The sequence below is a fragment of the Artemia sp. Qi Xiang Cuo genome, chromosome 21 (genome assembly GCF_049724085.1).
Source record: "Artemia sp. Qi Xiang Cuo chromosome 21, ASM4972408v1, whole genome shotgun sequence".
NCBI classification, from domain to species: domain Eukaryota; kingdom Metazoa; phylum Arthropoda; class Branchiopoda; order Anostraca; family Artemiidae; genus Artemia; species Artemia sp. Qi Xiang Cuo.
The window spans coordinates 21,873,057-21,900,633 of NC_142814.1; the positions used below are offsets into that span (position 1 = coordinate 21,873,057).

At 34.8% G+C, this 27,577-nt stretch overlaps 1 protein-coding gene across 3 annotated transcripts in view; it reads left to right on the forward strand.

Moving 5' to 3' along the window:
• Nucleotides 1–26,071, forward strand: part of CenG1A (Centaurin gamma 1A) — a 273,686-nt gene extending 247,615 nt beyond the window's left edge. For all 3 annotated transcript variants that reach the window (XM_089107130.1, XM_089107128.1, XM_089107129.1), the window contains exons 17-18: nt 16,543–16,687; nt 20,854–26,071. In XM_089107130.1, the coding sequence (XP_088963256.1) occupies nt 16,543–16,687; nt 20,854–21,066 (358 nt within the window). In that variant the 3' untranslated portion in view covers nt 21,067–26,071. The remainder of the gene's footprint in view (nt 1–16,542; nt 16,688–20,853) is intronic.
• Nucleotides 26,072–27,577: the final 1,506 nt, after the last annotated feature.

Below are 27,577 nucleotides of genomic sequence, written 5' to 3' on the forward strand. Positions count from 1 at the left end.
ACAGTTACATTTTCTTGATTTTTCAAAGGTCATTTTGAATTTCTTTCGTTGAAATGCAAGAGTTGAAATATTTCAGTGGTGTTTGGTTATGGTTTACAATGTCACAGTTACATTTTCCTGATTTTTCAAAGTTCATTTTGAATTTCTTTCGTTGAAGTGCAAGAGTTGGACTATTTCAGTAGTGTATGGTCGTGGTTTACCTTGTCACAGTTACATTTTCTTGATTTTTCAAAGTTAATTTTGAATTTCTTTCATTGAAATGCAAGAGCTGGAATATTTCAGTAGTTTTTGGTTGTGGTTTACCATGACACAGTTACATTTTCTTGATTTTTCGAAGTTTATTTTGAATTTCTTTCATTGAAATGCAAGAGTTGGAATATTTCAGTAGTGTTTTGTTATGGTTTACCTTGTCACAGTTACATTTTCTTGATTTTTCAAAGTTCATTTTGAATTTCTTTCGTTGAAATGCAAGAGTTGGAATATTTCAGTAGTGTATGGTCGTGGTTTACCTTGTCACAGTTACATTTTATTGATTTTTCAAAGTTCATTTTGAATTTCTTTCATTGAAATGCAAGAGTTGGAATATTTCAGTAGTGTTTGGTTTTGGTTTACCTTGTCACAGTTACATTTTCTTGATTTTTAATAGTTCATTTTGAATTTCTTTCTTTGAAATTAAAGAGTTGTAATATTTCAGTAGTGTTTGCTTGTGGTTTACCTTGTCAAAGTTACATTTTCTTGATTTTTCAAAGTTCATTTTGAATTAATTTAGTTTAAATTCAAGATTTGTAATATTTAAATAGTTTTTGGTTTTGGCTTACATTGTAACAATTAAATTGTATCTATTTTTAAAATTTAATTTTTTAATTTATTTATTTGAAAAGCAAGAGTTGGAATATTTCAGCAGTGTTTGGTTGTGGTTTACCTTGTCACAGTTACATTTCTTGATTTTTCAAATTTCATTTGTATTTATTTCGTTGAAATGCAATATTTTGTATATTTCATGTGTGTTTGTTTTTGGTTTTCCTTGTCACATTTACATATTCTTGATTTTTCAAAGTTCATTTTGAATTTCTTTCGTTGAAATGCAAGAGTTGGAATATTTCAGTGGTGTTTGCTTGTGGTTTACCTTGTCACAGTTATATTGTCTTGATTTTTCAAAGTTCATTTTGAATTTCTTTCGTTGAAATGCAGGAGTTGGAATATTTCAGTAGCGTTCGGTTGTGGTTTAAATGTCAAAGTTATATTTTCTTGATTAGTCAAAGTTCATTTTGATTTGCGTTCATTGAAATTCAAGAGTTGGAATATTTCAGTAGTGTTTGCTTATGGTTTACCTTGTCACAGTTAAATTTTCTTGATTTTTCAAAGTTCATTTTGAATTTCTTTCGTTGAAAAGCAAGAGTTGGAATATTTCAGTAGTGTTTGCTTGTGGTTTACATTGTCACAGTTACATTTTCTTGATTTTTTCAAAGTTCATTTTAATTTATTTGATTTGAAATGCAAGAGTTGGAATATTTCAGAAGTGTTTGGTTGTGGTTTACCTTGTCACAGTTAAATTTTCTTGATTTTTCAAAGATCATTTTGAATTTCTTTCGTTGAAATGCAATAGTTGGAATATTTCAGTAGTGTTTGTTAGTGGTTTACCTTGTCACAGTTACATTTTCTTGATATTTCAAAGTTCATTTTGAATTTCTCTCATTGAAATGCAAGAGTTGGACTATTTCAGTAGTGTTTGGTTGTGGATTACCTTGTCACAGTTACATTTTCATGATTTTTCAAAGCCCATTTTGAATTTCTTTCGTTGAAATGCAAGAGTTTGAATATTTCAGTAGTGTTTGCTTATTTTTTACATTGTCATAATTACATTTTCAAGATTTGTCAATGGTCATTTTGTAGTTCTCTCGATTAATTTATAGAGTTTTAATTTTTCTGTTGTGATTATTTATGTTTTACAGTTTAACAGAAAAATTTTCCTGATATTCCTATTTTCAATTCGAATTTATATAGATTAAATGCTCTTGTTTTACTCTTTAAGTGGTGTTTGGTTGTGGTTTACATTATCACAGTTACATTTTCTTGATTTTTCAAAGCTCATTTTGAATTTCTTTCGTTGAAATGCAAGAGTTGGAATATTTCAGTAGTGTTTGCTTATGGTTTACCTTGTAACAGTTGCATTTTCTTGATTTTTCAAAGTTAATTTGAATTTATTTAGTTGAAATTCAAGAGTTTGAATATTTCAGTAGTGTTTGGTTATGTTTTACATTGTCACAGTTACATTTTCTTGATTTTTCAAAGTTCATTTCTAATTTCTTTCGTTGAAATGCAAGAGTTGGAATTTTTCAGTGGTGTTTGGTTATGGTTTACCTTATCACAGTTACATTTTCTTGATTTTCAAATTTATTTTGAATTTCTCTCGTTGAAATGCAAGAGTTGGAATATTTCACTAGTGTTTGGTTCTGGTTTACCTTGACACATTTACACACATGTATACACATTTGTACACACACACACACACATACCCACATACACATACAAACACACACATACACACACACACACATATACATATATACACAAACATGCATACACACACACATACACACACACACACATACACACACACATACACACACACACATACACACACACACGGTAGGTTAAGTTACGTGAGGTTAGCCAATGTGCACTTCACTTAGGTTAGCTGAGGTTAGGTGAGAGACGGGCACAAATTTAGGTGTATGATTAGGTTAGGTTAGGTTAGATTAAGTTAGGTTAGGTTAAGTTAGGTTAGGATAGGTTAGCCTACGTACGCGCTCATATTGGTTAGGTTAGGTTTGATTAAGTTAGGTTAGGTTATGTTAGGTTAGGTTATATTAAGTTATGTTAGGTTAAGTTAGGATAGGTTAGATTAAGTTAGGTTAGGCTAAGTTAGGTTAGGCTAGGTTAGCCTACGTACGCGCGCGTACGTAGGCTAACCTAGCCTAACCTAACTTAACCTAACCTAACTTAATCTAACCTATCCTAACTTAACCTAACCTAACTTAATCTAACCTAGCCTAACTTAACCTAACCTAACTAAATCCAACCTAATCTAACCTATATGCGCGCGTACGTAGGCTAACCTATCCTAACCTAACTTAACATAACCTAACGTAATCTAACCTAACCTAACCTAATCATACACCTAACTTTTTGCCTGTCTCTCATCAAACCTAATCTAACCTAAGGGAAGCATACATTGGCTAACCTAACCTAACTTAACCTAACGTGTGTTTGTATTTGTGTGTGTTTGTATGTGTGTGTGTGTCTGTATGTGTGTGTTTGTGTGTGTATTTGTGTTTGTGTATGTGTGTGTGTGTGTGTGTGTGTGTGTGTGTGTGTATGTGGGTGTTTGTTTGTGTATGCGGGTATGTGTGTGTGTGTGTGTACACATGTGTATACATGTGTGTAAATGTGGCAAGGTAAACCAGAACCAAACACTAGTGAAATATTCTAACTTTTGCATTTCAACGAAAGAAATTCAAAATGAATTTGAAAATCAATAAAATGTAACTGTGATAAGTTAAAACATAAACTAACACCACTGAAATATTCCAACTCTTGCATTTCAACGAAAGAAATTCGAAATGAACTTTGAAAAATCAAGAAAATGTAACTGTGACAATGTAAACCATAACCAAACACTACTGAAATATTCCAACTCTTGCATTTCAACGAAAGAAATTCAAATGAAATTTGAAAAATAAATAAAATGCAACTGTTAAAACGTAAACCATAATCAAACACAAAAGAAATATTCCAACTCATGAATTTACACGAAAGAACTTCAAAATGAGCATTGAAAAATCAATAAAATGTGACTGTGATAAGGTGAACCATAACCAAACACCACTGAAATAGTCCAACTCTTGCATTTCAACGAAAGAAATTATAAATGAACTTTGAAAAATCAATAAAATGTAACTGTGACAATTTAAACCATAACCAAATACTACTGATATATTCCAACTCTTGCATTTCAACGAAATCAATTCAAAATGAACATTGAAAAATCAAGAAAATGTAACTTTAACAATGTAAACCATAACCAAACACGACTGAAATATTCCAACTCTTGCATTTCAATGAAAGAAATTCAAAATGGTCTTTGAAAAATCATGAAAATGTAACTGTGACAAGGTAAACCAAAACCAAACACTACTGAAATAGTCCAACTCTTGCATTTCAATGAAAGAAATTCAAAATGAACTTTGAAAATTCAAGAAAATTTAACTGTGACAAGGTAAACCACGACCAAACACTACTGAAATATTCCAACTATTGCATTTCAACGAACGAAATTCAAAATGAACTTTGAAAAATCAAGAAAATTTAAGTGTGACAAGTTAAACCATGAGAAAACACCAATTAAATAGTAAAACTCTTGCATTTCAAATGAACTAAATTAAAAATAAATTTTAAAAATAAAGAAAATGTAACTGTGACAAGGTAAACAACAAGAAAACACTACTGAAATATTCCAACTCTTGCATTTCAACGAAAGAAATTCAAAATGAACTTTGAAAAATCAAGAAAATGTAACTGTGACAAGGTAAACCACAACCAAACACTACTGAAATATTCCAACTATTGCTTTTCAACAAAAGAAATTCAAATTGAAATTTTAAAAATCATTAAAATTTAAATGTAACAAGTTAAACAAAAAAAAAACACTACTTAAATATTACAAATCTTGAACTTCAATTAAAGAAATTCAAAATGAACTTTGAAAAATCAAGAAAATGTAACTCTGACAAGGTAATCCATAACCAAACACAGCTGAAATAGTCCATCTCTTTCTCTTCAACTAAAGAAATTAAAAATGAACTATGAAAAATCGAGAATATGTAACTTTGAAAATTTAAACCACAACCAAACTCTGCTGAAATATTCCAACTCTTGCTTTTCAACGAAAGAAATTCAAATATACTTTGAAAAATCATTAAATGTAACTGTGACAAGGTAAACCACAAGCAAACACTACTGAAATATTCCAACTCTTGCTTTTAAACGAAAGAAATTCAAAAATTAACTTTTAAAAATAAATAAAATTTAATTTTTACAAGTTAAACCAAAACAAAACAATAGTTAAATATTCCAACTCTTGCATTTAAACTAAAGAAATTAAAAATTAAGTTTGAAAAATCAAGAAAATGTAACTGTGACAAGGTAAACCACAACCAAACACTACTGAAATATTCCAACTCTTGAATATCAACAAATGAAACTCAAAATGAACTATGAAAAATCATTAAAATGTAACTTTGACACGTTAAACCATAACCACCCGAGACTGAAATATTCAAATTAGTTCATGACATTTAAAGAAACTCAAATGAACAAAGAAAAAACATGAAAATTTATCTGTTAGACGCTAAACACCGGCCATCCTCTACTGAAATATTCAAGCTCATGTTTTTCAACGAAAGCAATACAAAATTAACTTTGAACAATCATTAAAATTTAACTGACAAGGTAAACCATAACCAAACACTACTGAAACATTCCAAATCTTGCATTTCAACGAAAGAAATTCAAAATGAACTTTGAAAAATCAAGAAAATGTAACTGTGTCATGGTAAACCACAACCAAACACGACTGAAATATTCCAACTCTTGCATTTCAATGAAAGAAATTCAAAATGAACTTTGAAAAATCAAGAAAATGTAACTGTGACAAGTTAAACCACTACAAAACACTACTTAAATATTACCACTCTTGCACTTCAATTAAAGAAATTCAAAATGAACTTTGAAAAATCTGGAAAATGTAACTGTGACAAGGTAAACCATAACCAAACACCACTGAAATATTCCAACTCTTGCATTTCAATGAAATAAATTCAAATGAGATTTGAATAATCAGGAAAATTTAACTGTGACAAGGTAAACCATAACCAAACACTACTGAAATATTCCAACTCTTGCTTTTCAACGAAATAAATTCAAAAAGAGCTTTGAAAAATCATGACAATGTAACTGTGACAAGGTAAACCACAACCAAACACTACTGAAATAGTCCAACTCTTGCATTTCAACGAAAGAAATTCAAAATGAACTTTGAAAAATCAAGAAAATGTAACTGTGACAAGGTAAACCATAACCAAACACTACTGAAATATTCCAACTATTGCATTTCAACGAAAGAAATTCAAAATAACTTTGAAAAATCAAGAAAATGTAACTGTGACAAGTTAAACCACAACCAAACACTTCTGAAATATTCCAACTCTTGCTTTTCAACGAAAGAAATTCAAAATGAACTTTGAAAAATCAAGAAAATGTAACTGTGACAAGGTAAACCACAACCAAACACTACTGAAATATTCCAACTCTTCATTTCAAAAAAAGAAATTCAAATTGAACTTTTAAAAATCAAGAAAATGTAACTGTGACAAGTTAAACCACAACCAAACACTACTGAAATATTCCAACTCTTGCATTTCAACAAAAGAAATTCAAAATGAACTTTGAAAAATCAAGAAAATGTAACTGTGACAAGGTAAACACCGACAAAACACTACTGAAATAGTCCAACTCTTGCATTTCAACGAAAGAAATTCAAAATGGACTTTGAAAAATCAAGAAAATGTAACTGTGACAAGGTCAACCACAACCAAACACTACTGAAATATTCCAACTCTTGCATTTCAACGAAATAAATTCAAAATGAACTTTGAAAAATCAAGAAAATGTAACTGTGACAAGGTAAACCACAACCAAACACTACTGAAATATTCCAACTCTTGTACTTCAACGGTAGAAATTCAAAATGAACTTTGAAAAATCAAGAAAATGTAACTGTGACAAGGTAAACCACAACCGAACCCTACTGAAATATTCCAACTCTTGCATTTCAACGAATGAAATTCAAAATGAACTTTGAATAATCAAGAAAATGTAACTGTGACAAGGTAAACCACAACCAAACACTACTGAAATATTCCAACTCTTGCAATTCAATGAAAGAAATTCTAAATGAACTTTGAAAAATCAAGAAAATGTAACTGTGACAAGGTAAACCACAACCAAACACTACTGAAATATTCCAACTCTTCCATTTCAACGAAAGAAATACAAAATGAACTTTGAATAATCAAGAAAATGTAACTGTGACAAGGTAAACCACAACCAAGCACTACTGAAATTTTCCAACTCTTGCAGTTCAACGAAAGAAATTCAAAATGAACTTTGAAAAATAATGAAAATGTAACTGTGACAAGGTAAACCATAACCAAACACAACTGAAATAGTCCAACTCTTGCATTTCAACGAAAGAAATTCAAAATGAACTTTGAAAAATCAAGAAAATGTAACTTTGACTATGTAAACCACCACCAAACACTACTGAAATATTCCAACTCTTGAATTTCAACGAAAGAAATTCAAAATGAACTTTGAATAATCAAGAAAATGTAACTGTGAGATGGTAAACCACAACCAAACACTACTGAAATATTCCAACTCTTGCACTTCAATGAAATAAATTCAAAATGAACTTTTAAAAATCAAGAAAATGTAACTGTGACAATGTAAACCATAACCAAACACCACTGAAATAGTCCAACTCTTTAATTACAATGAAATAAATTCAAATGAACTTTGAAAAATCAAGAAAATGTAACTGTGACAAGGTAAACCATAACCAAACACTACTGAAATATTCCAACCAGTGCATTTCAACGTAAGAAATTCAAATGAACTTTGAAAAATCAAGAAAATTGAACTGTGACAAGGTAAACCACAACCAAACACTTCTGAAATATTCCAACTCTTGCATTTCAATGAAAGAAATTCAAATGAACTTTGAAAAATCAAGAAAATGTAACTGTGACAAGGTAAACCACACACAAACACTACTGAAATAGTCCAACTCTTGCTTTTCAACTAAAGAAATTCAAAATGAACTTTGAAAAATCAAGAAAATGTAATTTTGACAAGGTAAACCACAACCAAACACTACTGAAATATTCCAACTCTTACATTTCGACAAAAGAAATTCAAAATGAACTTTGAAAAATCAACAAAATGTAACTGTGACAAGTTAAACCACAACCGAACGCTACTGAAATATTCCAACTCTTGCATTTCAACAAAAGAAATTCAAAATGAACTTTGAAAAATCAAGAAAATATAACCGAGACAAGGTAAACCATAACCAAACACTGCTGAAATATTCCAACTCTTGCATTTCAACGAAAGAAATTCAAAATGAACTTTGAAAAATCAAGAAAATGTAACTGTGACAAGGTAAACCACAACCAAACACTGCTGAAATATTCCAACTCTTGCATTTAAATGAAAGATATTCAAAATGAACATTGAAAAAATCATGAAAATGTAACTGTGACAAGGTAAACGACAACCTGTGTGTTTCTCTGTACGTGTGTCTCTGTGTGTGTGTGTCTGTGTGTGTGTCTCTGTGTGCTTGTCTCTGTGAGTGTGTCTCTGTGTGTGTGTCTCTGTGTGTGTGTCTCTGTGTGTTTATCTCTGTTTGTGTCTCTGTGTGTGTGTCTCTGTGTATGTGTCTCTTTGGGTGAAAAAGTTTGAGGCATTTTAGGCGATGATTTTAGAAAACAAAAGCAGAACTTTTAAAATCACAACAACTGAAGGTCAGTAAATAATTCCTTTGTGGGGCCCGGGGATGGCCTTTGGGAGTCTGGGTGGGCCTTGGGGGGCGCCGGGGATCCTTTGGGCGCGGGGGGGGCCGTGGGGGGCCGGTGGCGGGCCTTGGGGGGCCGGGGGGTCGTTGGGAGCCCGGTGGAGGGCGTTGGGGACCCCGTTGGTCCTTTGGGAGCTCGATGGGCCGTTGGGGACCGGTGGAGGGCCTTTGGGACCCCGTTGGTCCTTTGGGAGCTCGATGGGCCTTTGGGGATCGGAGGAGGACCTTTGGGGCACAGGGAGGGCCTTTGGGTGCCTGGGGGACATTTGGGGGCTGGGGGAGGGCCTTTGGGACCCCGTTGGTCCTTTGGGAGCTCGATGGGCCTTTGGGGCCCGGTGGAGGACTTTTGGGGCACTGGGTGGGCCTTTGGGGCACCTGGTGGGCGTTTGGGGGCCTGGGGACATTTGGGGACCGGTGGAGGGGCTTTGGGACCCGGTTGGTCCTTTGGGTGCCCGGGGGACCTTTGGGGGCCGGGGGAGGGCCTTTGGGGCACAGGGAGGGCCTTTGGGGGTCCGGGGGACAGTTGGGGGCCTGGGGGACATTTGGGGCCTGGGGATGGCCTTTGGGGGTCTGGGTGGGCCTTTGGGGGCGCTGGTGGCCCTTTGGGGAGCTTGGGGGGCTTTGAGGACCAGTGGAGGGCCTTTGGGGCACCGGGAGGGCCTTTGGGGCACAGGGAGGGCCTTTGGGTGCCTGGAGGACATTTGCGGACCGGTGGAGGGACTTTGGGACCCCGTTGGTCCTTTGGGAGCTCGATGGGCCTTTGGGGACCGAAGGAGGACCTTTGGGACCCCGGTGGTCCTTTGGGAGCTCGATGGGCCGTTGGGGCCCGGAGGAGGGCCTTTGGGGGCACATGGAGGGCCTTTGGAGCACAGGGAGGGCCTTTGGGAGTCCGGAGGGGCAGTTGGGGACCCGTGGAGGGCCTTTGGGACCCCGTTGGTCCTTTGGGAGCTCGATGGGCCTTTGGGGGCCGGTGGAGGGCCTTTGGGGGCGCCGGTGGCCCTGTGGAGCACAGGGATGGCCTTTGGGGGTCCGGGGGGACAGTTGGGCGCCGGGGGGACATTTGAGGCCTGGGGATGGCCTTGGGGGGCCTGGGTGGGCCTTGGGGACCCCGTGGGGCCTTGGGGCGCTTGGGGGGCTTTGAGCACCGGGGGCTTCCTTCGGGGTTGGGGTAGGAGGATTGGAACCCTTTGGGGTTGGGTTAGAGGACCTCACAACACTGTTTCACCTTTAAATTCTCTTCTAAAATCTCTTCTAAAATCTCTTCAAAAATCTTCTTTTAAAATGTCTCTATCTGTTTCGCCGAAATAGTTCCATAACCTGTCTAAAACGGTTTCGCCCAAATAATCCCTAAACGCAAATTCAGCGTGTTCCTTTGTTATTGGCATCTCTGTGCTAACGCATTTCAAATTAATATGAAACCTTTTCGCGCGCCAAAACAATTCATCGCTAAGATGTTTCTTGCCTAATTGTTTCCATGGCCTTTGGTTATTAATATCTTTTGGAGTTCGACCAGTAGAACTGTTCCCGAGGCAAAGACATTAATGACTTGAATCTATTCCTGGAGAAATGTTTCTAGGCGAAAATTTATAAAGTCTGATAGATGATGTCATTGATTGATTGATCTGTCAAGAAAGGGAAATTAATTTTTTGTTTCTAAGGGGAATTATTGATTCACGATAGGTGAATTGAGGTCGACAGCACAGGTGTTCCAAATTCCGGGTTTTTGTTGTTTTAGGTGCACGCTCTCAGCGAATGTCAAGGTCGTTGTTGTTGTTGTTGACACACTTCGATTACGCAATCAAGTTCTCGGAAATTCACTTCCCCCTCGATTACGCAATCAATTACTCGGAAATTCACTTCCCCCTCGAGTCCTAGATCAATAACATTGTTCCCGTTAGAATTCAATGCGCATGTGCAACCTTCGCCCCGGAGCTATTACACATAGAAACATCAAATAAATCGACCTTGGAAAAAGAGGTCATTGACCCCATTACGTAATCATTCTCCCTAGGGAGGCTATGCCCTTATTTGGGGTGCGAAAAAGTTGTAGGTGGCAGCAGGGGTGGGTGACACGAGCTCATGATAGCTCTCTACTAATGATGTTTTCACTTTCATCGCAAGATAATTTATTGGGTCACCTAGAAATTTATGCATAGCTTTAATATTTTCCTCGCTTTTTGGTTGGTTTGTCTCTAAGACAATTGCTCCTTCTTTGGTTTATTAATTGTTCAAATGTGGCTTTTTTTTTTGATTGTACTAGTAGGCTACATTTGGATTGTGAAATGATTTTCATGCGATTGTAGTCATGGGTCTATATGTCGCAAATTCGCAAATAATGATTCCCTATGCTGTTTTTTTACATAAATTTCATCGCTAGGCTAGTGAGATTTGTTTGACTTCACAATTGACAACGTTCCATCAGTTCCGTCTAGCCCCTGAGATTCCTTGCGTGAAAGAATCGCTTCGTCTGAAAACGATTTGGTGGCTGCTTATGTGTCCCGATTTTAAAGCCTTTGCTCTTGAGTTGGGAAAACTTGTGCGAGCCTTTCGAAACCGAATAAGCTAATTATATCGTAATTTTATTTATTTTTTTGCAATACATATTCTAGTCTTTCTAACCGGAATGAAGTATGAACTTGAATTTTTGCCACTCTTCTACATCACGAGCTGTCGATGCAAGTGGCGCTAACCTAGCGATTAATTACTAGCTTTATTTTGTTTTCCTGCCCCTACTAATATAACCCTGTGCCATCAGAGTGGATTGATGCTCTGCTTCACTCCGCCCGGGGCTCGATTCCAGCAGCCACAATTTTGAATGACATGCTTGCCACGTGTCCTTGCAAAAACGACCAAGCAACTGAAATGTTGATTTGACGCCCAATGCGCCAGCAATGGCTCTGGAGGATGTTTATACCTTTTTGACCTACGCATATTCTTCTGCTGTGATTTCTTGGGATTTTTTTCTTTACGAAGCTTTTTTTTTTACTATGTTATTCGGTCCTTTTCAGGTATTTTAGTATATATATGCACTTTTTTTTTTAATCCACTGATTGTTAATTTAGGTCAGTGGCAACCGTTGCCGCAGCTATAGCTTAGGATTCATAAGGCAGTGTACCACGTGTATATGTACAATTTTTGCTCAAATCTCAAGTCCATTAATTTTTTTTTTTTTTTTTTTTTTTTTTTTTTTTTTTTTTTTTTATTCTTAATATATTTTTCTCATTGGAATAGCTTGTAACATCGGCAGAAATTAAACATTTTTGATCAAACCTCTATGTAAGGCAATCAGTTCGAATTATATTAGTAATTTAAATAGCCCTTTTGGATCCACTGAGAAATGGCGTTCCTTCGATAACTTTCCCCTTCAGCAAAAGAGAATAAGGAAAAGAAAAAGTCTCATAAAAGTCTCATAAAGACGAAATTTAAATTGTAAAATTATGCTTACGCAAGGAATATGAAACAAAAAAGATTTAGCATTCCCATTTCGCAACGGGTGACAAATAGTTAACTTCTTCCTCAAGATATATAGAATAATTTGGACAATCCTGTAAAGCAAATGTTTCATATTTTAGCAGCATACGTTGACTTTCATTAATTTTTAAATAGTTAGAACGATTCCAGGAAATGAAATTTCTAAACTTCTCTCACGGAGAAGGCAGAGGGGAAAATACGCAAAGAATTGCTAAATGTTTGACTGTGTGCCTCGAATTCATTCGATGGAACATAGAAGGTGAAGTGAGCCTTTATCACCTCTGTGAATTCTGGACTTTGATATAATTATAACACATTACACAGGCTTTATGGAAGATGTCTCATACTGGGGGTATGAGACATGAACAAATGAAGTCGTGAACACACCTGATAGTTATACACTAGTAGCAATTGCAGCATTGGTGTAAATGAGATTATCTCACCTCAAGAGATGAGATGACCTCAAAAATGTGGCTGGATTATGTTATCTTGTGTTTTTTTTTTTTTTTTTTTTTTTTTTTTTTTTATGATGATGATGATGATGATGCGGTAATTATCTCACCTCAAGAGGATGGGGCTAGATTATATTATCTTGTGTTTTTTTTTTTTTTTTGCTTTTTTTTTTTTTTTGCGGTGTTAATTTCAAAACTGATTTAAAACATGTTCTTTTTATTCTATATATTTTTTTTTCTTCTGAAGGAATGAGAATAGCATAGCTGTTTGTCACTTTTTGTATTCAATGATGCACCAAAATATCTTCCTAGCACATGAAACGAGTAGGCTAGTCGTTTAATTTCTTGTTCCCTCTTTCTTCCCCTCTAACTTTCTCTTTCTTTGTGTCTCTTTTTAAAATTAAAATCATTACAGTACGGAAGTAATTTAAATCTTAATCAGTTTGAATTCAGTGTTGTTTAAGATACTAAAAGGGTTTTTATTGCTCTCTTTTAATAACACCTGGATTCTTTATCAACTTGACGGGACCTAATTCCCTTATTCTCCTTTGTTTTTCCTCGCAGCTCTGGGGGAAAGAACTAATTAAGAAGTGTTATTTTATCCCCTGTTTACATTTGTTTCTTTGTCGGAACATTTGTCTTTCGTCCTGGTATACTTTCAGTTCTAATAGAAAGTAAAAAGAGAATTTCTTAATACCTTTAATGAAAGTTTATTCTAGGTCTTCGAACTAGAGCAGTTTAAAAAAGGATCTTATAAAAATTTGTGGAATATTTAAATGTCATAGTCTGCTCAATATCAAAGAGGAACAAGCCAAGAAAGGCGAGTTTCAAAATATGAGTCCACGGATTTGTGCGACTAGAAGTGAATTTCTATCCGTTATAATTTTCCCAGGCCAGCAAAATAAATGTAATACCTGTTTGAAATGACAATTATATTAATATTATGACACAAACTATATTGACGGTTAGCGACTGTTGCAAATTTGTAGCTATAAAAGTCTAGTTATAATCAATACAGTCTTTGGTCATAAAGTGGCCCATAACTTAAAACGGTATTCAAATGAGGGTAAGACCTTATTGATTATATTATTGTAAACCGAAGAATGACAGGATCGATAAAAGAGATAAGGGTATATAGGAGAGCTGTTATTGATGTTAAAAGTAAATATTACCATCTAGTAGCGTCTATGTTTAATCTAGAGCTGAAATTTAGGAAGGGTAACAGCCTTCCGGGAAGCTATGACGTTGGTAGACTCCAGGATAAGAATTTGAGTGGAATTTTCCTGGAACAGTTGAATACTTAACAGCATAGTCTAAAATTTGATAATGTCGAAGATGGATTGAATAATTGAAGAAAATAGTTTGTGAAGTCACTGATGGTGTCTTAGGGAGGAAAGTTAGAAACGCAACTTGGAATACTAGTGAATACTTGTTCAAGAACTATTTAAGTGATAGATTATAGGAACGTAAAAGGAATGCAAGGAAAGCATTAAAATATGAATTAAGGAGGTGTGAAGTGGAGGCCATGGATAAAATTGCTAAAGTTATGGAAGATGCAGCCAGACGGCATAATAGTAATGTATTGGCATGTTAAAAAATTAAGAGAAAATAGTCAATCTGGACTTGTCCTAGTTAAAGATAGGAACGGGGCCACAATTAGTGATAAGAAAATGGTTAAAGAGAAATGGGCAGGTCATTTTGAGAACGTGCTAAACCGTGATAAAGTTACATGGAAAGATATAGAAAAGAATGAAATAGTTTGTCACACTATGGAAGTGAAGCAAGATTTATTTAGTGAGGAAGAATTAGTGACAGGACTAAAAGGAATAAAAATATTAGGGTCCCAGGTGCTGATAGTGGGGTAAATGAGATTTTTACCATGGTGTTTGTGAAGTTACAGACAAATTACTGAAGACTGTGAACATGGATTTTGAAAAAAGGGAAATACTTAGCAATTTTAGGAAAACTTTAATTAAACCCTTCTATAAGAAAGGTGATATGAGTGAGTGTGGTAATTATAGAGGCTTCAGCTTAGCGATTCTAGGAAGCAAAGTACTTAGTATGATGATACGTTTTAGTTTAGAGATGCTGTAGATAAAGTTTTAGGAAAAGAACAACGGAGTTTTAGGAAAGGAAGCGGCTGCGTCGACCAAAGTATCACTCTTGGATTAATAATTGTGGAGTGTCTGAATCATCAAATTCCTTTAGTCTTCAATTTTATAGATTATAAGCAAGTGTTTGATTCACATGATAGAAGAGCTTTAGCGGAGATCCTATCCTTGTATGGTTTACCAGATAAAAGCATTAAGGTGACTAGTGGTATGTACGAGAATAAAATTGCTATGGTTAATGTAGAAATTGGGATTAATAGCTGGTTTCGTACTAAATCAGGAATTAAGCAAGGTTGCGTTCTATCCCCATTTATGTGGATCATGTTGATGGACTTTATCCTAAGGAACAGCAAAGGCAATGGGAGAACACGGAATCAATTGGGGAAGTAAAACTCTCATACACTTAGATTATGCTTATGATTTGAGCATCCTAGATGAAAATGTTAGCAACATGAATGACATTTTGGAGGTTTTGAGAGTTCAGGGTGCAAGAGTAGGCTTGACAATTATTGTTGTTAAGACTACGTCGTCAGCTCTTCAGCAAACCGGAGCTGCTGGTTCCGGTTTGCTGAAGAGCTGGCACAAGATCGCGACAAATGGGAGTCAATCATACGTAGTCTTCTATATGCCGGATGAGGCGTCCGCGTCTGGTCCTGCAACAAGTACAAGTAGTAAGTAAGTCGCTAAGATATGAAATACGTGAAGGTGAAGAGGTAATGTTGGGTAACGAGAAGATCGATCATTTACCTAGGTGGTATTATTAGTAAAATGAATTCAATGGGTGCAATGAATATGTTAAAAGTAGAATAGCCAAGGCCCAGGGTGTCTTTTCACAGTTGAATAAAGTTTGGAAGAATAGGAAGATAAGTGTGCGAACCATTATTAAAATATTGGAAGCTACAGTGATAACAGTGGTCAATTGCGCTCTGAAAGACGGAGGAGGATTTGCTTGATGTGTTCCAGAGAAATTGCCCACGGATTATTTTGGGTACCCGACTGACTGATCCTATCTCAAACAGTAAAATGAACGAAAACTATGGTTCAATCCCACTTTCTATGGCTATTATGAGAGAAAGGTTGAAATGGCTAGGACACGTACTGCGGACAAAGGATGACGGATTGCCAAAGATAATCTTTTCTGGCCAACCATCTTGGGCAAACGAAAAGCAGGTCATCCCCAAATGGGTGGGAGGATGTCGTAAGGAAAGACTTATGGGAAATCGGAATTTCTCGGCAGGGTGTAAAGAGAGATGCTTTGAATAGATTGGGACGTAGTAGCAGCGTGAGTAGCTGTGTTAGGCTCAGATGGCTTGGTGATGCAATGAGTTGTTTGTAGTAGTAGTAATGAACCTAAACAGAGTCTGGCGGCTGTAATGCCTGTTGTTCTGAAAGAAAATCGAGGATGTTGTGTGTACTTGATGAACTGTTAATTCTCAAATTAGAATTTAGTGTATTCGTAGTGTGCTAGAAAGAGTGAGAATGGCACAAAGAAATGCAGGCCTACTTTGTTCATTTTACCAATTAATTTTACTCCCGATGTATAGTTCATAAAGCCGTAAAGGTGCCATACAAAGGGAAGTTTAAAAAATAATGTACATGACTCTTAAAGAACTTCAGTGAGAACTGTTGTATTTATGTACTTACGATTACGTATTTGTGTGACAAGACCGAGCTTAAGCGTGTTTTCTGGTGTCTGCCGGGTAACGGATAGTTGAATTGTTATTGATGCTGAGGAATTACTTTCTATATGTCAAAATCAATGAACTTGTGCTTTTGTGTTGTTTTCTAAAACATTACCAACTTCTTTTAGGTCAGATATCAAATCAGTTTATAACACTTTAATACATGCCACTTCAGATGATGTTAATTGCCTCGTTGCAAAAGCCGATGGACGAAGGCCTTTACATCTAGCAGCAGGTCTCGGCAACCCTGCGCTTGTTCAATTACTCTTATGGGTAAGTTTTGTTTGTGTCCTATTTGCTCTTCTTTCTTGCTTTTTTCTAAAGGGTATCCCGCGAAAAGTTGTAAATTAGGGCCAAAAAATTGTAGTAATAGAGTTGCATAAGCTCCAGCACTAAAAGTTTATATTTTTGGTCACATGATCCCTCTCCCAATACTCTACGGCCATCTACTTGATGCAATCAGCTATAGCAAAGAAAATCAACGATGGACAAATAAATTCAGGATTGGCAACCATCCCTTATGGATAAAAAAAATTGGCTTTTGGGTATAAGGACTGAAGCTTGTAGGAAAGGGCTCAGTTGATTTAGATGCTGCCAATTCCACCAAAATCGCTTCCATTTTGGGAGTACTTTTCTCCTTTTCTAAAACTACAAATTTTTTTTACACCATTAACTTATGATGGGTAGGTTTAAGCATAATGAATTTTTTATATTCGGTAACACACTGTATTGCTGTCAAACTTCCGTTATTTAAAGCTTCGGTTTTCGTTGGCAAAGGTCGCTCCTTGCTTACTATTCATCACCATGAACGGTTTCATTCGATTTTGAATTTATATTTTTGAATACAATTTTGCAGTCGGATTGTTGGTTTGTTTTCTTGGATTGGCAATCCTAGAACTGAGTAACATCGTTAAATTGGATTCTTAGACTACGTGGAAGACATTTAAATTTCCTGAAAACGAAAAATAAGATTGTAGGTCATGAATTCAAAGTGATGGAACCCTTCTAGGCTGGCGGTACTCTCTGACTACTGCTGATTCATGAGATTTTTTCTTTTTTTTCTATTTTATTACTTTTTCTATTTTATTTTATTACTTCTATTTTATTTTATTACTATTTTCTATTTTATTACTGTTAAGATGTTCTTTTGTATAGGTGCTATCATTTCGTTTGTTTAAAATGTACAACTGTCGATCAAAACTTTTCAACGTTCTGTGGAAAATGTGTTGGCTTTTGACCCGTTTTTTCACTTTCTAATGAATAAGAACAATTTGATGATATTACAATTAAATAACTAATACGTTTTTTTTTCTGAGGTAACAGCTCTGTTCTACTTCTAATGCGGATTTTGTATATGCTAATATATATATATATATATATATATATATATATATATATATATATATATATATATATATATATATATATATATATATATATATATATATATATATATATATATATATATATATATATATATATATATATATATTTCTTGTCGTATAATTGGCTTATTGGTTATGTCCTTCATTTATACCTTACAGGAGTGTATTGAATGAAACTTTTCATTCCTACTGGTGCCAAGCGTTTCAAAGAAAATCATATAAAAGGGCTGAAATATAATTTTCTAATTTGAAAGCTCCATGGGAGATAATCTTGAAGAGTTGCTGGTGGCAACCCCCCTTTTTCTTATTTCTAAGCCTACAACCGTCTCTATCTGGAAATGACAACTTATTACAAACAGAGAGCGAATAAGAGGGATATTGATTGGTTGCTAAGAATGATTTCTTTGAAATTTTGTTTGTTTCTAATGGAGTTAGGAGATACCTCGTTAAAAATAGCAAAGTTCATAGGATTATGATTTATATATATATATAAATATATATATATATATATATATATATATATATATATATATATATATATATATATATATATATATATATATATATATATATATATATATATATATAATATAATATAAAGCTGCCCCTAAGATGTCAACAATATCCAAAGATTCGCTTCCGAAAACTCTCAAGATATTTGATAATAATAATAAAATTGTATATATATACATATATATACTGGGCCCCTGAACGCTGCAGGCTATCATATATTTTGATTCATTAAGTACGTATGAGCATAATCATCGCATTACTCATTAGTTCTTAAGTCATGAAGTGCCACTTTCTTTTTTGATTCGTTCTGATTGTCGTTGTCGCATATCGTCTAATCGCATATTCATTTGTTCTTCAGTTTCGTTTTTGACTCGTTGTTAATGTCGGTATCGAAAGTATTCTGGTTGCATATGTATGTACGTATGTATTTCCAAAAAAAAACCGTTGGGCCATAGAAAAAAAACAAAAAAACATAAACATAACAAAACCATCAAAAACATAAATTAAAAATAAAAAACGTAGGCTACTTATATTCTAGCTGCATATTTTTTTAGGGTCCAGTTTGTTCATTTTGAGCAATTGTTAATTTACGCTTTTGGTATTTTATTCTTAGCTATGTTTCTTTTGGATGCGTCATAGATACTAAAAACGACACGACCTCTTCTGGGGGCGGAAATGATATAATTTATGTTTTTGAAATTTGCTCATAAATATGACGTCACTTATGTGTTGTTTTTTTTTCCCCAAAATTAAGGCTCTTAATGACTTTTCTCAAGCTCCTGACCTATTTAGATGGGTTTTTTTCAGTAATTTTTAATATATAGGATCAAAATTCCAAGATCTTGGGTAAAATACCGAGGACTGGTTAAGATAAATTGCTAACAAAAATTGACCTTTAATTAGTGCTTAATGATTTCTTAAAAATGCTGTCTGTCAGAATAAATTCTGGAAAATTTTATTTTGGAATGATTTAATGTCATTAGCTAAGCAGGCTATTCTCGAGAAAGATGGACTGTATAAAACAGATTTATCACTCTTTCAAAAGTGCGACAAAAAACTGCTTGTAAAATCCTATAAAAAAATGAATGGGTGGTGTTTCTATATAATATGTGGAAAAAACTAAAAAAAGAAACAGAGTTTTAATCGACGACGAACTGTATTTATGGGTTGGGGAATAGATATCCTTTGAGTCGCTTTAAGTTTTACTGAAATAAAAGGGCTGCAGGGAGAGGAATATCTTCTCCTTGAGTGGGCACAAGTACGGAACATTTGAGGTGGGCTATATCGCTGCGTAGTAAGTTTAGGGCGCAGAATATTATATATACTTTTTCGTCAAATTTTGGCGCATTATGAGATTTTAAGAATTGTTTTTTTTTGTTCTATTGGTATGTGGGACCTAAGGAATGATTTATTCAACATAGGTGTTGGCAGGAGGCGTTGGAAAATACGAGTCTCAAAGAATAATGGCCATTACATATTTTAAACGAAGGTTTAAATGTTTCAATCGGTAAACAATGTAGATAGCCCTTTTTAATAATCTGTTTCTAAATGTGTTTTTTTCTTATTTCTCTTTTTACCCTTGATCACAGTATATGACAATTTTGTATTTATTTGTTCTCTATCCTGCCCAGAAGCTTTATTTGTCAGCTTTAATCATTATATGATGTTTTCTTGTCGCTTCTGTGTTTTAAACTTAATTACACAAATGTACTAAAACTAAAAGATTTTTGGTTGTAATATAGGGCGTAAATAAACATAGTTTGTTACATAGTAAAACTGTATATTGTGTGTAAATTAAAGCACAGAAATATCCCATCGGATATAAAACATTTAAAGGCCACAATCGACAGGATTTCCTTGACATATTATATTTTTTCTTCAACAAAATATTTCTTTTCGAGGCATTATGATTGTATCTATGTCCTTTAAAAGTTCATGTCTGCAACAATCTGCACTCTAAGAGAAGGTCTTCGGTTTGGGAGAAACCATATCCTAGCTCTCATTTAATTAGCTTAGCTGTGTTTTCTTTTTGTTTGAGTGTAATATTTTGTTTCGTCAAATCGGAAAAAGAAGGTGTAAAGACATAACTACAAATAAAGTAGTTTACAGAAGAGATATAGTACTTTCTATTATGTATTACGGTAATTACTTGGCTAAAAAAAAAAAAAAAAAAAAAAAAAAAAAAAAAAAAACTTTCTTCCTACTTTAGTAACTGAAATAAATGAGCACTTGAAACAAGTTCTAGACCCTACTCATCCATCCAGTTCCCCAGGACAAAACAGTATATCCAATTAGTAGGTTATAGTAGTTTATTGAATATTATATAGTAGTTTATTGAAGTATGTAGAAGATTTTGGTTTAAATCTCTATAAGTAGAATATTAGTAGAGGTCCAATTAATTTAAATCTATGTGTTAAATGTTTTTTGTTCCCGACTCTGTCGAGTTTTCTCTCTGTCGGGAATTTAATATGTTGTGTAAATATGATATTAATAATAAAACCTTGAACCTTGAATAGTATGAAGAAAGTCTTTCTTTTTCAGCATAACGCGGATCCACTGCTTCTTGATCATGAAGGTCGATCAGCCCTCTCATTTGCCAGGGCGTCAAATAGCCCTGATGTCATAGATTTACTAATCTCGAATAAGTGCCCTGAGGGGAATCCAGTTCATACATCAGGAACTCTTGCAAGACGAAAAGGGAGCGTGACCCGAAAGCCAGACTGCCTTGATAAATTGCCAGCCAGCGTCATATAGCAACTTCGCTTCTTAGGCTATTTATAGTGGTGCATGATATTCGGTATAATGTATCTGATATCGAATTTCAGGATTATTTTTCATATCGAATGCTATGAAATATTTTAATTCTGTGTATTTCTCCGTCGTAGAGGCTGTTTCGTAATATTTTGTATGAAAAAGATATGTCAACAATGCTATTGATTTCTTAGGGTTCTTTGTCGTAATGGCTGTTTATAGCTGTAAGTGATATTCGTTGTCAATATATACACATGGCATTTCGTTATATCTTGACGGTGCTAAATCTGATGCTAAATAATTGAGCATTTAATGGAGATATTGTTTAGGCGAATGTCTTTAGCCTTAGAAAGAAAGTAGGAGTCTGTCCCATTTCTCTCCTTCAGTAACTTCAAAACTTCAAATTGCGGCCTCCTCTCCCCACAAACTTCGATATTTCGACTGTATATGGGGCAAAAAGAATTTGGTTTCTCTGATTTTTTTTTCTGGGGAATAATTAAAATACGATTCAGTTTGATTTGTGTTTTTCTAATTTTTCGTCACAAACGTACGCTGGGGTTTATTTGGGGGAGAGGTTAAATAAAAATGTGAATTAAATAAGAAAATTTTAAGATATTGAAATTACGGAGAAGGGTGTGAAAACCAGCCTCTGTTGAGTCACTTTGAGGGTTAAAATAAATAACTACCTTATTTGCAATTAATGCGATACCAACGCGCGTAAACACTTCTTGTATTTTTTTTTTATAAATAGTCTTTTTCATTGATTTATTTACAAATATTTAATTAAAAGATGAATAAATAAGAAACAATTTTGAATAAATTAATGAAACAAATAAATAAGTCTTTAATAAGATAATTTATAATACTTTTTTAAGGTTATCTTTTCTACTTAATAAGAAGCAATATTTCATATGATGCATACATGCCGGAATTTATTTTGGTCGAAAGGAGGAGTCTGTCCCATAAGAAAGGAGGAGTCTGTCCCATAAGAAAGGAGGAGTCTGTCCCATAAGAAAGGAGGAGTCTGTCCAATATCTCTCCTTCAGTACTTCAATAACTTCTAAACTTCAAATTGCGGCCTCCTCTCGCCACAAACTTCGACATTTCGACTGTATATGGGGCAAAAAGAATTTGGTTTCTCTGATTTTTTGTTCTGGGGAATAATTAATATACGATTTAGTTTGATTTGTGTTTTTCTAATTTTTAATGAGTTTGGAACCAAACATATTTTACTTCTTTTAAAGCCCTATCAGTAAGAAAATCCCTTTTCGTACTCAAAAATCGAATATTGGACCGAAGAGTATCGATGTTTCAAAACTTCTTGATGCTGTTCACCTATATCTGTTATTGTCTTGCTCTTGTATACCAGGACTCCATAAACAAAATCAGGAGGCACAGCTCGAATTCCACTTCAAAGGGGGAGGGGTATATTTTTGTGATTGTTTTGAGGGAACATTTTTGTGAATCAGGAAAATTGAGAGTCAATTAACCGCTTTAAACCTAAAACCTAACAAAATATGCAAAGTGACCTTGGTTACTTCTTATGTACTCATATGTTCATTCATAAGTGTAAATTTGCAAGGTATGAGTTGAGGGGGGGGGGTCTGTCTAATCAATAGGATGTGTATATTGCCTTGTAAGAAAAAGTAAACGGCACTGGACTTTACATTTCCTACCGGTGGTGCTGATCTCTGTTCCATGGCCCTTGAGGCAGGAAGTGCAATGAGGGGCTGGGGCCTGCCGTTCTGTGCTTTTACATACCCTTCCTGTTTACCTGTGTTGGGTCCCTCCAGGTACCCATTTAGAGGTTGTTTGACTCTGGTTGAGCTTACAGAGTCACGCCACTCACCCCTGTTCCAACAAAATAACCAGCGAAAACCAGGGCTCGAACCCCTGTTCTCACGGACAAAGGATTTCAAGTCTATTGGCTAGGTTATTTTGCTTTGTTGCTCAAGGAGTCCATACGGGAAAAGCAGAATGGTTCCCAGAATTGGTGTTTGATCAGAAAGGGTCCATATCACTGGTATATGCCACAAATAGATATTTCTACTCATCAAGGATGAAATGTGGCAGGGGGATAAGGGACCGTATTGCGCTCCGGTTTTATCCTTGTTCATACTCACTGATCTTAGCTAGTTTAGGAATTCAAGTTTCGTAACTTCTAAGCAAGATAATTTTTTTAATGAAAAAAAAATAGAATGTTTAATAGAGTTTTGCAAAAAAAAATATCCAAAATTACGGTTGTCCCAAGTTTGTAACCTTTTCCCACGTCAAATAAATCTCTATTTATTACCAGTAAAAAAAAGGTTTACAGAAGAAAGTTCCTTCCAAAAGGTAAAAAATCTCAGAACTCTCATTAAACAAGAAACAATTGCTTTGCAATATTTTTCCGCAATAAATATCTTGGCTCAAATTGTAAAATTTCTTTTTATAAGAGACCTTATATTGGAAAATAATGCTTTCTGTATGATTAGATGGTCTTTTTGTGTTAAAATCAACAAGGAATGAATGAGCCAACATCAATAAAGGCTTCTCCTTTTTTTGTTTAAATTTTCCTACCCATGAATAACCTCTAAGCAGGTTGCCGAATTTACAACAACAGTCCGTTCTGTATCCATCAGACCTTTTTTACCACCTGTGTTGACTACCATATCTGCGCGCAAATCGAGAGGATGTTATCCCCCACCCCAACCTGTGAGACTATTCCAATTGACCCTCACCCCTCGCATCTGGAGAAATCGAAGCACTAAAATACACATTTCCTCGTGAATTGACCCCCAGTAAAAACTACTATATACCCCTTCCGCTTCCAGGGAGGGCTTATGTGGTGTACCCATGTCGACCGTCTTAATCACTTTGATTTTTTCTATACAAGGAGAATCTCAATTCCTATAAATGGTTAACGCTTAGCTTAAAAAAAGAAACTGTACAAAATTGCTTTTGTTAGATTTCTTAAGTTTGTTGACATAATCTTCATGAACTTTCGTTGCTAAATTGATGACGTAAGATTTCTGTAATGCTAAAACTGCTATCATATTTCATCTAAATATCAAGGTTTCTTATATTAAGCTCTATCAATTGTTTCCCTGTAAATCTTGTGACAAATTGATCGAGAAAGTCGTTTCCATGAAAAGACAAGTTTTTTCATCATTCTAGAAACAAACTACTTTGACTTTTTCCATGTCATACTATTTATGTATGTATTACAGCTGGTATAACTTTTGAAGATACTATTGAAATCGACTTTTTTTTCTTTTAGTGTTTATTATTATTACGCCAGTAGTAAATATAATGTTTTACCAGTCTTAATAATAATTTCTTTTCTGTTTAAAACTATACTTAAAACTTTCTCATTGTATTATTGGGTCCTGCAAAATTTTATGGGAATCCTTTATTTTCTTCGTTGTTTTATTTTTTCCGCTATTTTTGAATCGTTTTGCGGTTTTACTTGTTCTTATCACTAGAGATTGATTGAACCTCCCGATGTGCCCAAAAATATTTTTTCGAAGAACGTGCGGATATTTTTCTTTTATATTCAGAGGGAAAATACTTATTTGACAAAATTTGCAATCTTTTGAGTTTCCGATTACTAAGATTAGTCAATTCCAGTGGCGTCAATTCACGAAAATTTTTAGAAGATAGGTACAATGTATTTTTCAATATCTAGGGGTAGCGGCAAATTTGTCACTCTTTTCAATGAAAATACCAAAAAAGACATTTTCCAATGAAAATACTTAAAAAGGTAACTTAATAAAAAAAATCTTAGAGGTTTAAGGGCCCCCATGCCCCTCCTCCCAATTGACGCCACTGATCATTTCTCATTACTTTGTTGATCCTCTACACTTGGCTCCTTTAAACTTGGACGGCGGCGGGTCTTTCATTTTGATCTCTTATGACATGAGTATAATATGCGATGACAATTTGATGGTTTAGTGATTGAAGCCACAGATTAATGAACATAAGGATATACCGGTATGTAATGTTCAGTAAACGACGCAAGGTGCACAGTTGTCCAGTGGGTGGAGTCTTGCTCGTTACTAAATCACAATATGGCTAATCCAACTGCAGTTTATCCTTTCAACCAGTCCCAAGGCCGTATCCAAGGGGGGGGGGGGTAGGGATTTGAACCTCCCCCTCCTCCTCGCCCTCCCTGAAATGTTTGTCTGACTCTAAAAATGTAACAAAAATGAATATAAACACATTTTGATGCGTTTTTTAAAGTTTTTTACCCCCCTCCCGAACAAAATAAAATCCTGGATACGACCCTGACCGATCCTTCTTAAGCGTGGGCTTCAGACTGTATAAAATATTAAAGGCTATATCTGTCTTTAATCCAGATCTTAATCTTACCATTACGCCTAGTAAATTTTTGAGTACCTTGAGTACCTTGAGTACTCAAGTACTTCCTTGAGTACCATACTTCCTTGAGTACCATACTATCTATGATAATTATTTTCGGGCTTTCTGTTTTAAATTCTTCTTCCATGAAAAAGAATTCCTGGGAATGTCTCTTAGAACTTATTAAATTCAAGGACTAACTGGTGCTGTTTCTTGGAGCCGGACCTTATTTTTCTTTGCTTTGCCAGGTGTTTTAGTTACCTTAGAAAAGGTAATGTTTTCGAACTGGCAGGAGATAAGAAAAATGTTAAGGAGTTATCGCGCTTTTAGTCGCACCTAGCTAGGTCTCCTGGGCTTATTTTTTGCTATGCTGATGTAAGTACAAAATGGATTGCTTCTGAAGAATTATGTCTTTGATGCTTAACGACTTTGAAATATCAATGTCTTGGTCAAGCGGGTGTTTAATTGTTTTTTAAAAGGGGCGTGCTTTTCATGTTGCTAGGCTTTCTTTCAGCGTTGTTGTTATTTTGTGTGTTGTGTGTTTGCCAGATTTTTTTTTTCGTTTGTTTTTGGTTTTTTTAATATATAAAGCTTTATAACATTTTATACTCAATGTGCTCAGTTTTGTTATTACTGCCTATGTAATTTGTAAATATATTTGTGAGTCTTATTTTGTATGTAACTTTTTAATAATTTGTGCTAGGCTGAGTAAAGTTGTTAAAAATAAGTGGAGAGAAGGCTTAAAATACCCGAGATACTCCGTATTGAGGATGTTATCTTTTACGGATCCTTAATCTGAAGCGAGGTCAATGAATATATACAAAGTTGTACTGGTAAAAAGAAATAAACAACATTTGGCAGGTATTAATGAACAATTAATTGAAGAAATGAACAATTTAGTTCCCGAATACGAGACTCATCTTTTTGGCTATGATAAAACTAACATAAGGGTTGACTATAAAGTCTCCAGATTAAAAATATTACATAAAGTACACCTGTTAATGGCACTTGAGGCAAATAGCAAATTGAAAGGACAAGAGTTTGCATTCAATATGCTGGAAAGTATTTATGAAGTTAAAGTATCCCTGAAGTTCGATTGGTTTAGTGAGGAGACAACTTCTCAAGTTTCAGGAAAATCAACCAAACACACTTAAAGATCTTGGGGATCAGAAAACCCTTCTGTGACTGGGGAGCTTCACTGGCATAATGCAAAAGTTCAGTAAGCGATATAAGTTCAGCTGGGTGAGTTCGCTGAGTAAGTTAATGGGGAATCCATTACATAATAAAATGTCTTTAAAATTATTTAGATCAGACATTACATGACTGTCTCAAACAGATTTTTAGAACGTGATCTGATCAACTAAAGAGATGACCACGCCTCTTTTCACCGAAGGAAGGTGGTTTGATGAGAAAAGCAAATAACTATCAATGTGGATGGGTCTCCTTTCGATATAAAATTTAAGCCGACTCCTTTAGCCAATCGGTTAATTCTTTTTCATCCAAAGTTATGAAATACTTCCCTTTAAAATCTTCCCTCCTTCAGTAACTAAATGCGTGACTTATTAGATTTGTTTTAGACATACCAAACAGTTCTGTGGCACCGGAAAGCTTATGCAACTAAGTTCCACGTGAGATTATTGGGAAATGGCAGTCAGCATTTAAAGGGCTCGAAAAAGCTGGTTAGCAGGATAGCCTTCTTTTTTATAAATTAAGTATCTCAAGTAAGAATATATTGCAGAATGTCTTTACTCTCTTGCTTCGTGGCAGCATTTATTTGTGTGTATCGCCTGAAAGAGATCCTAATTCCTTATATGATTCCTAAATACTAACCTTGCGTTCGGTTAAGCATATTGCAATTATGTTTTTTTTTCAAAATCCTTAAAAGGTTTTGTCAAAATCCTATGCGTCTGAACATAGCATAAATATTTAAAAAAAAAATAATTGTAATAAGCTTGACTGAACGCTGGCTGAAACGAACCTATTGCAATAATTGCAATTCTTTTTTTTTACATTTTTATGCTATGTTCAGACGCATAGGATTTTTACAAAATCCTTTAAGGATTTTGTAAAAAAAAATAATTGTAATAAGCCAAACTGAACGCGTTGTAAGTTAGGCAACTAACCTCTTGCGTGTCAGGTATTCTAAATTTACCTCACACTGAAAAATATTAGCAAA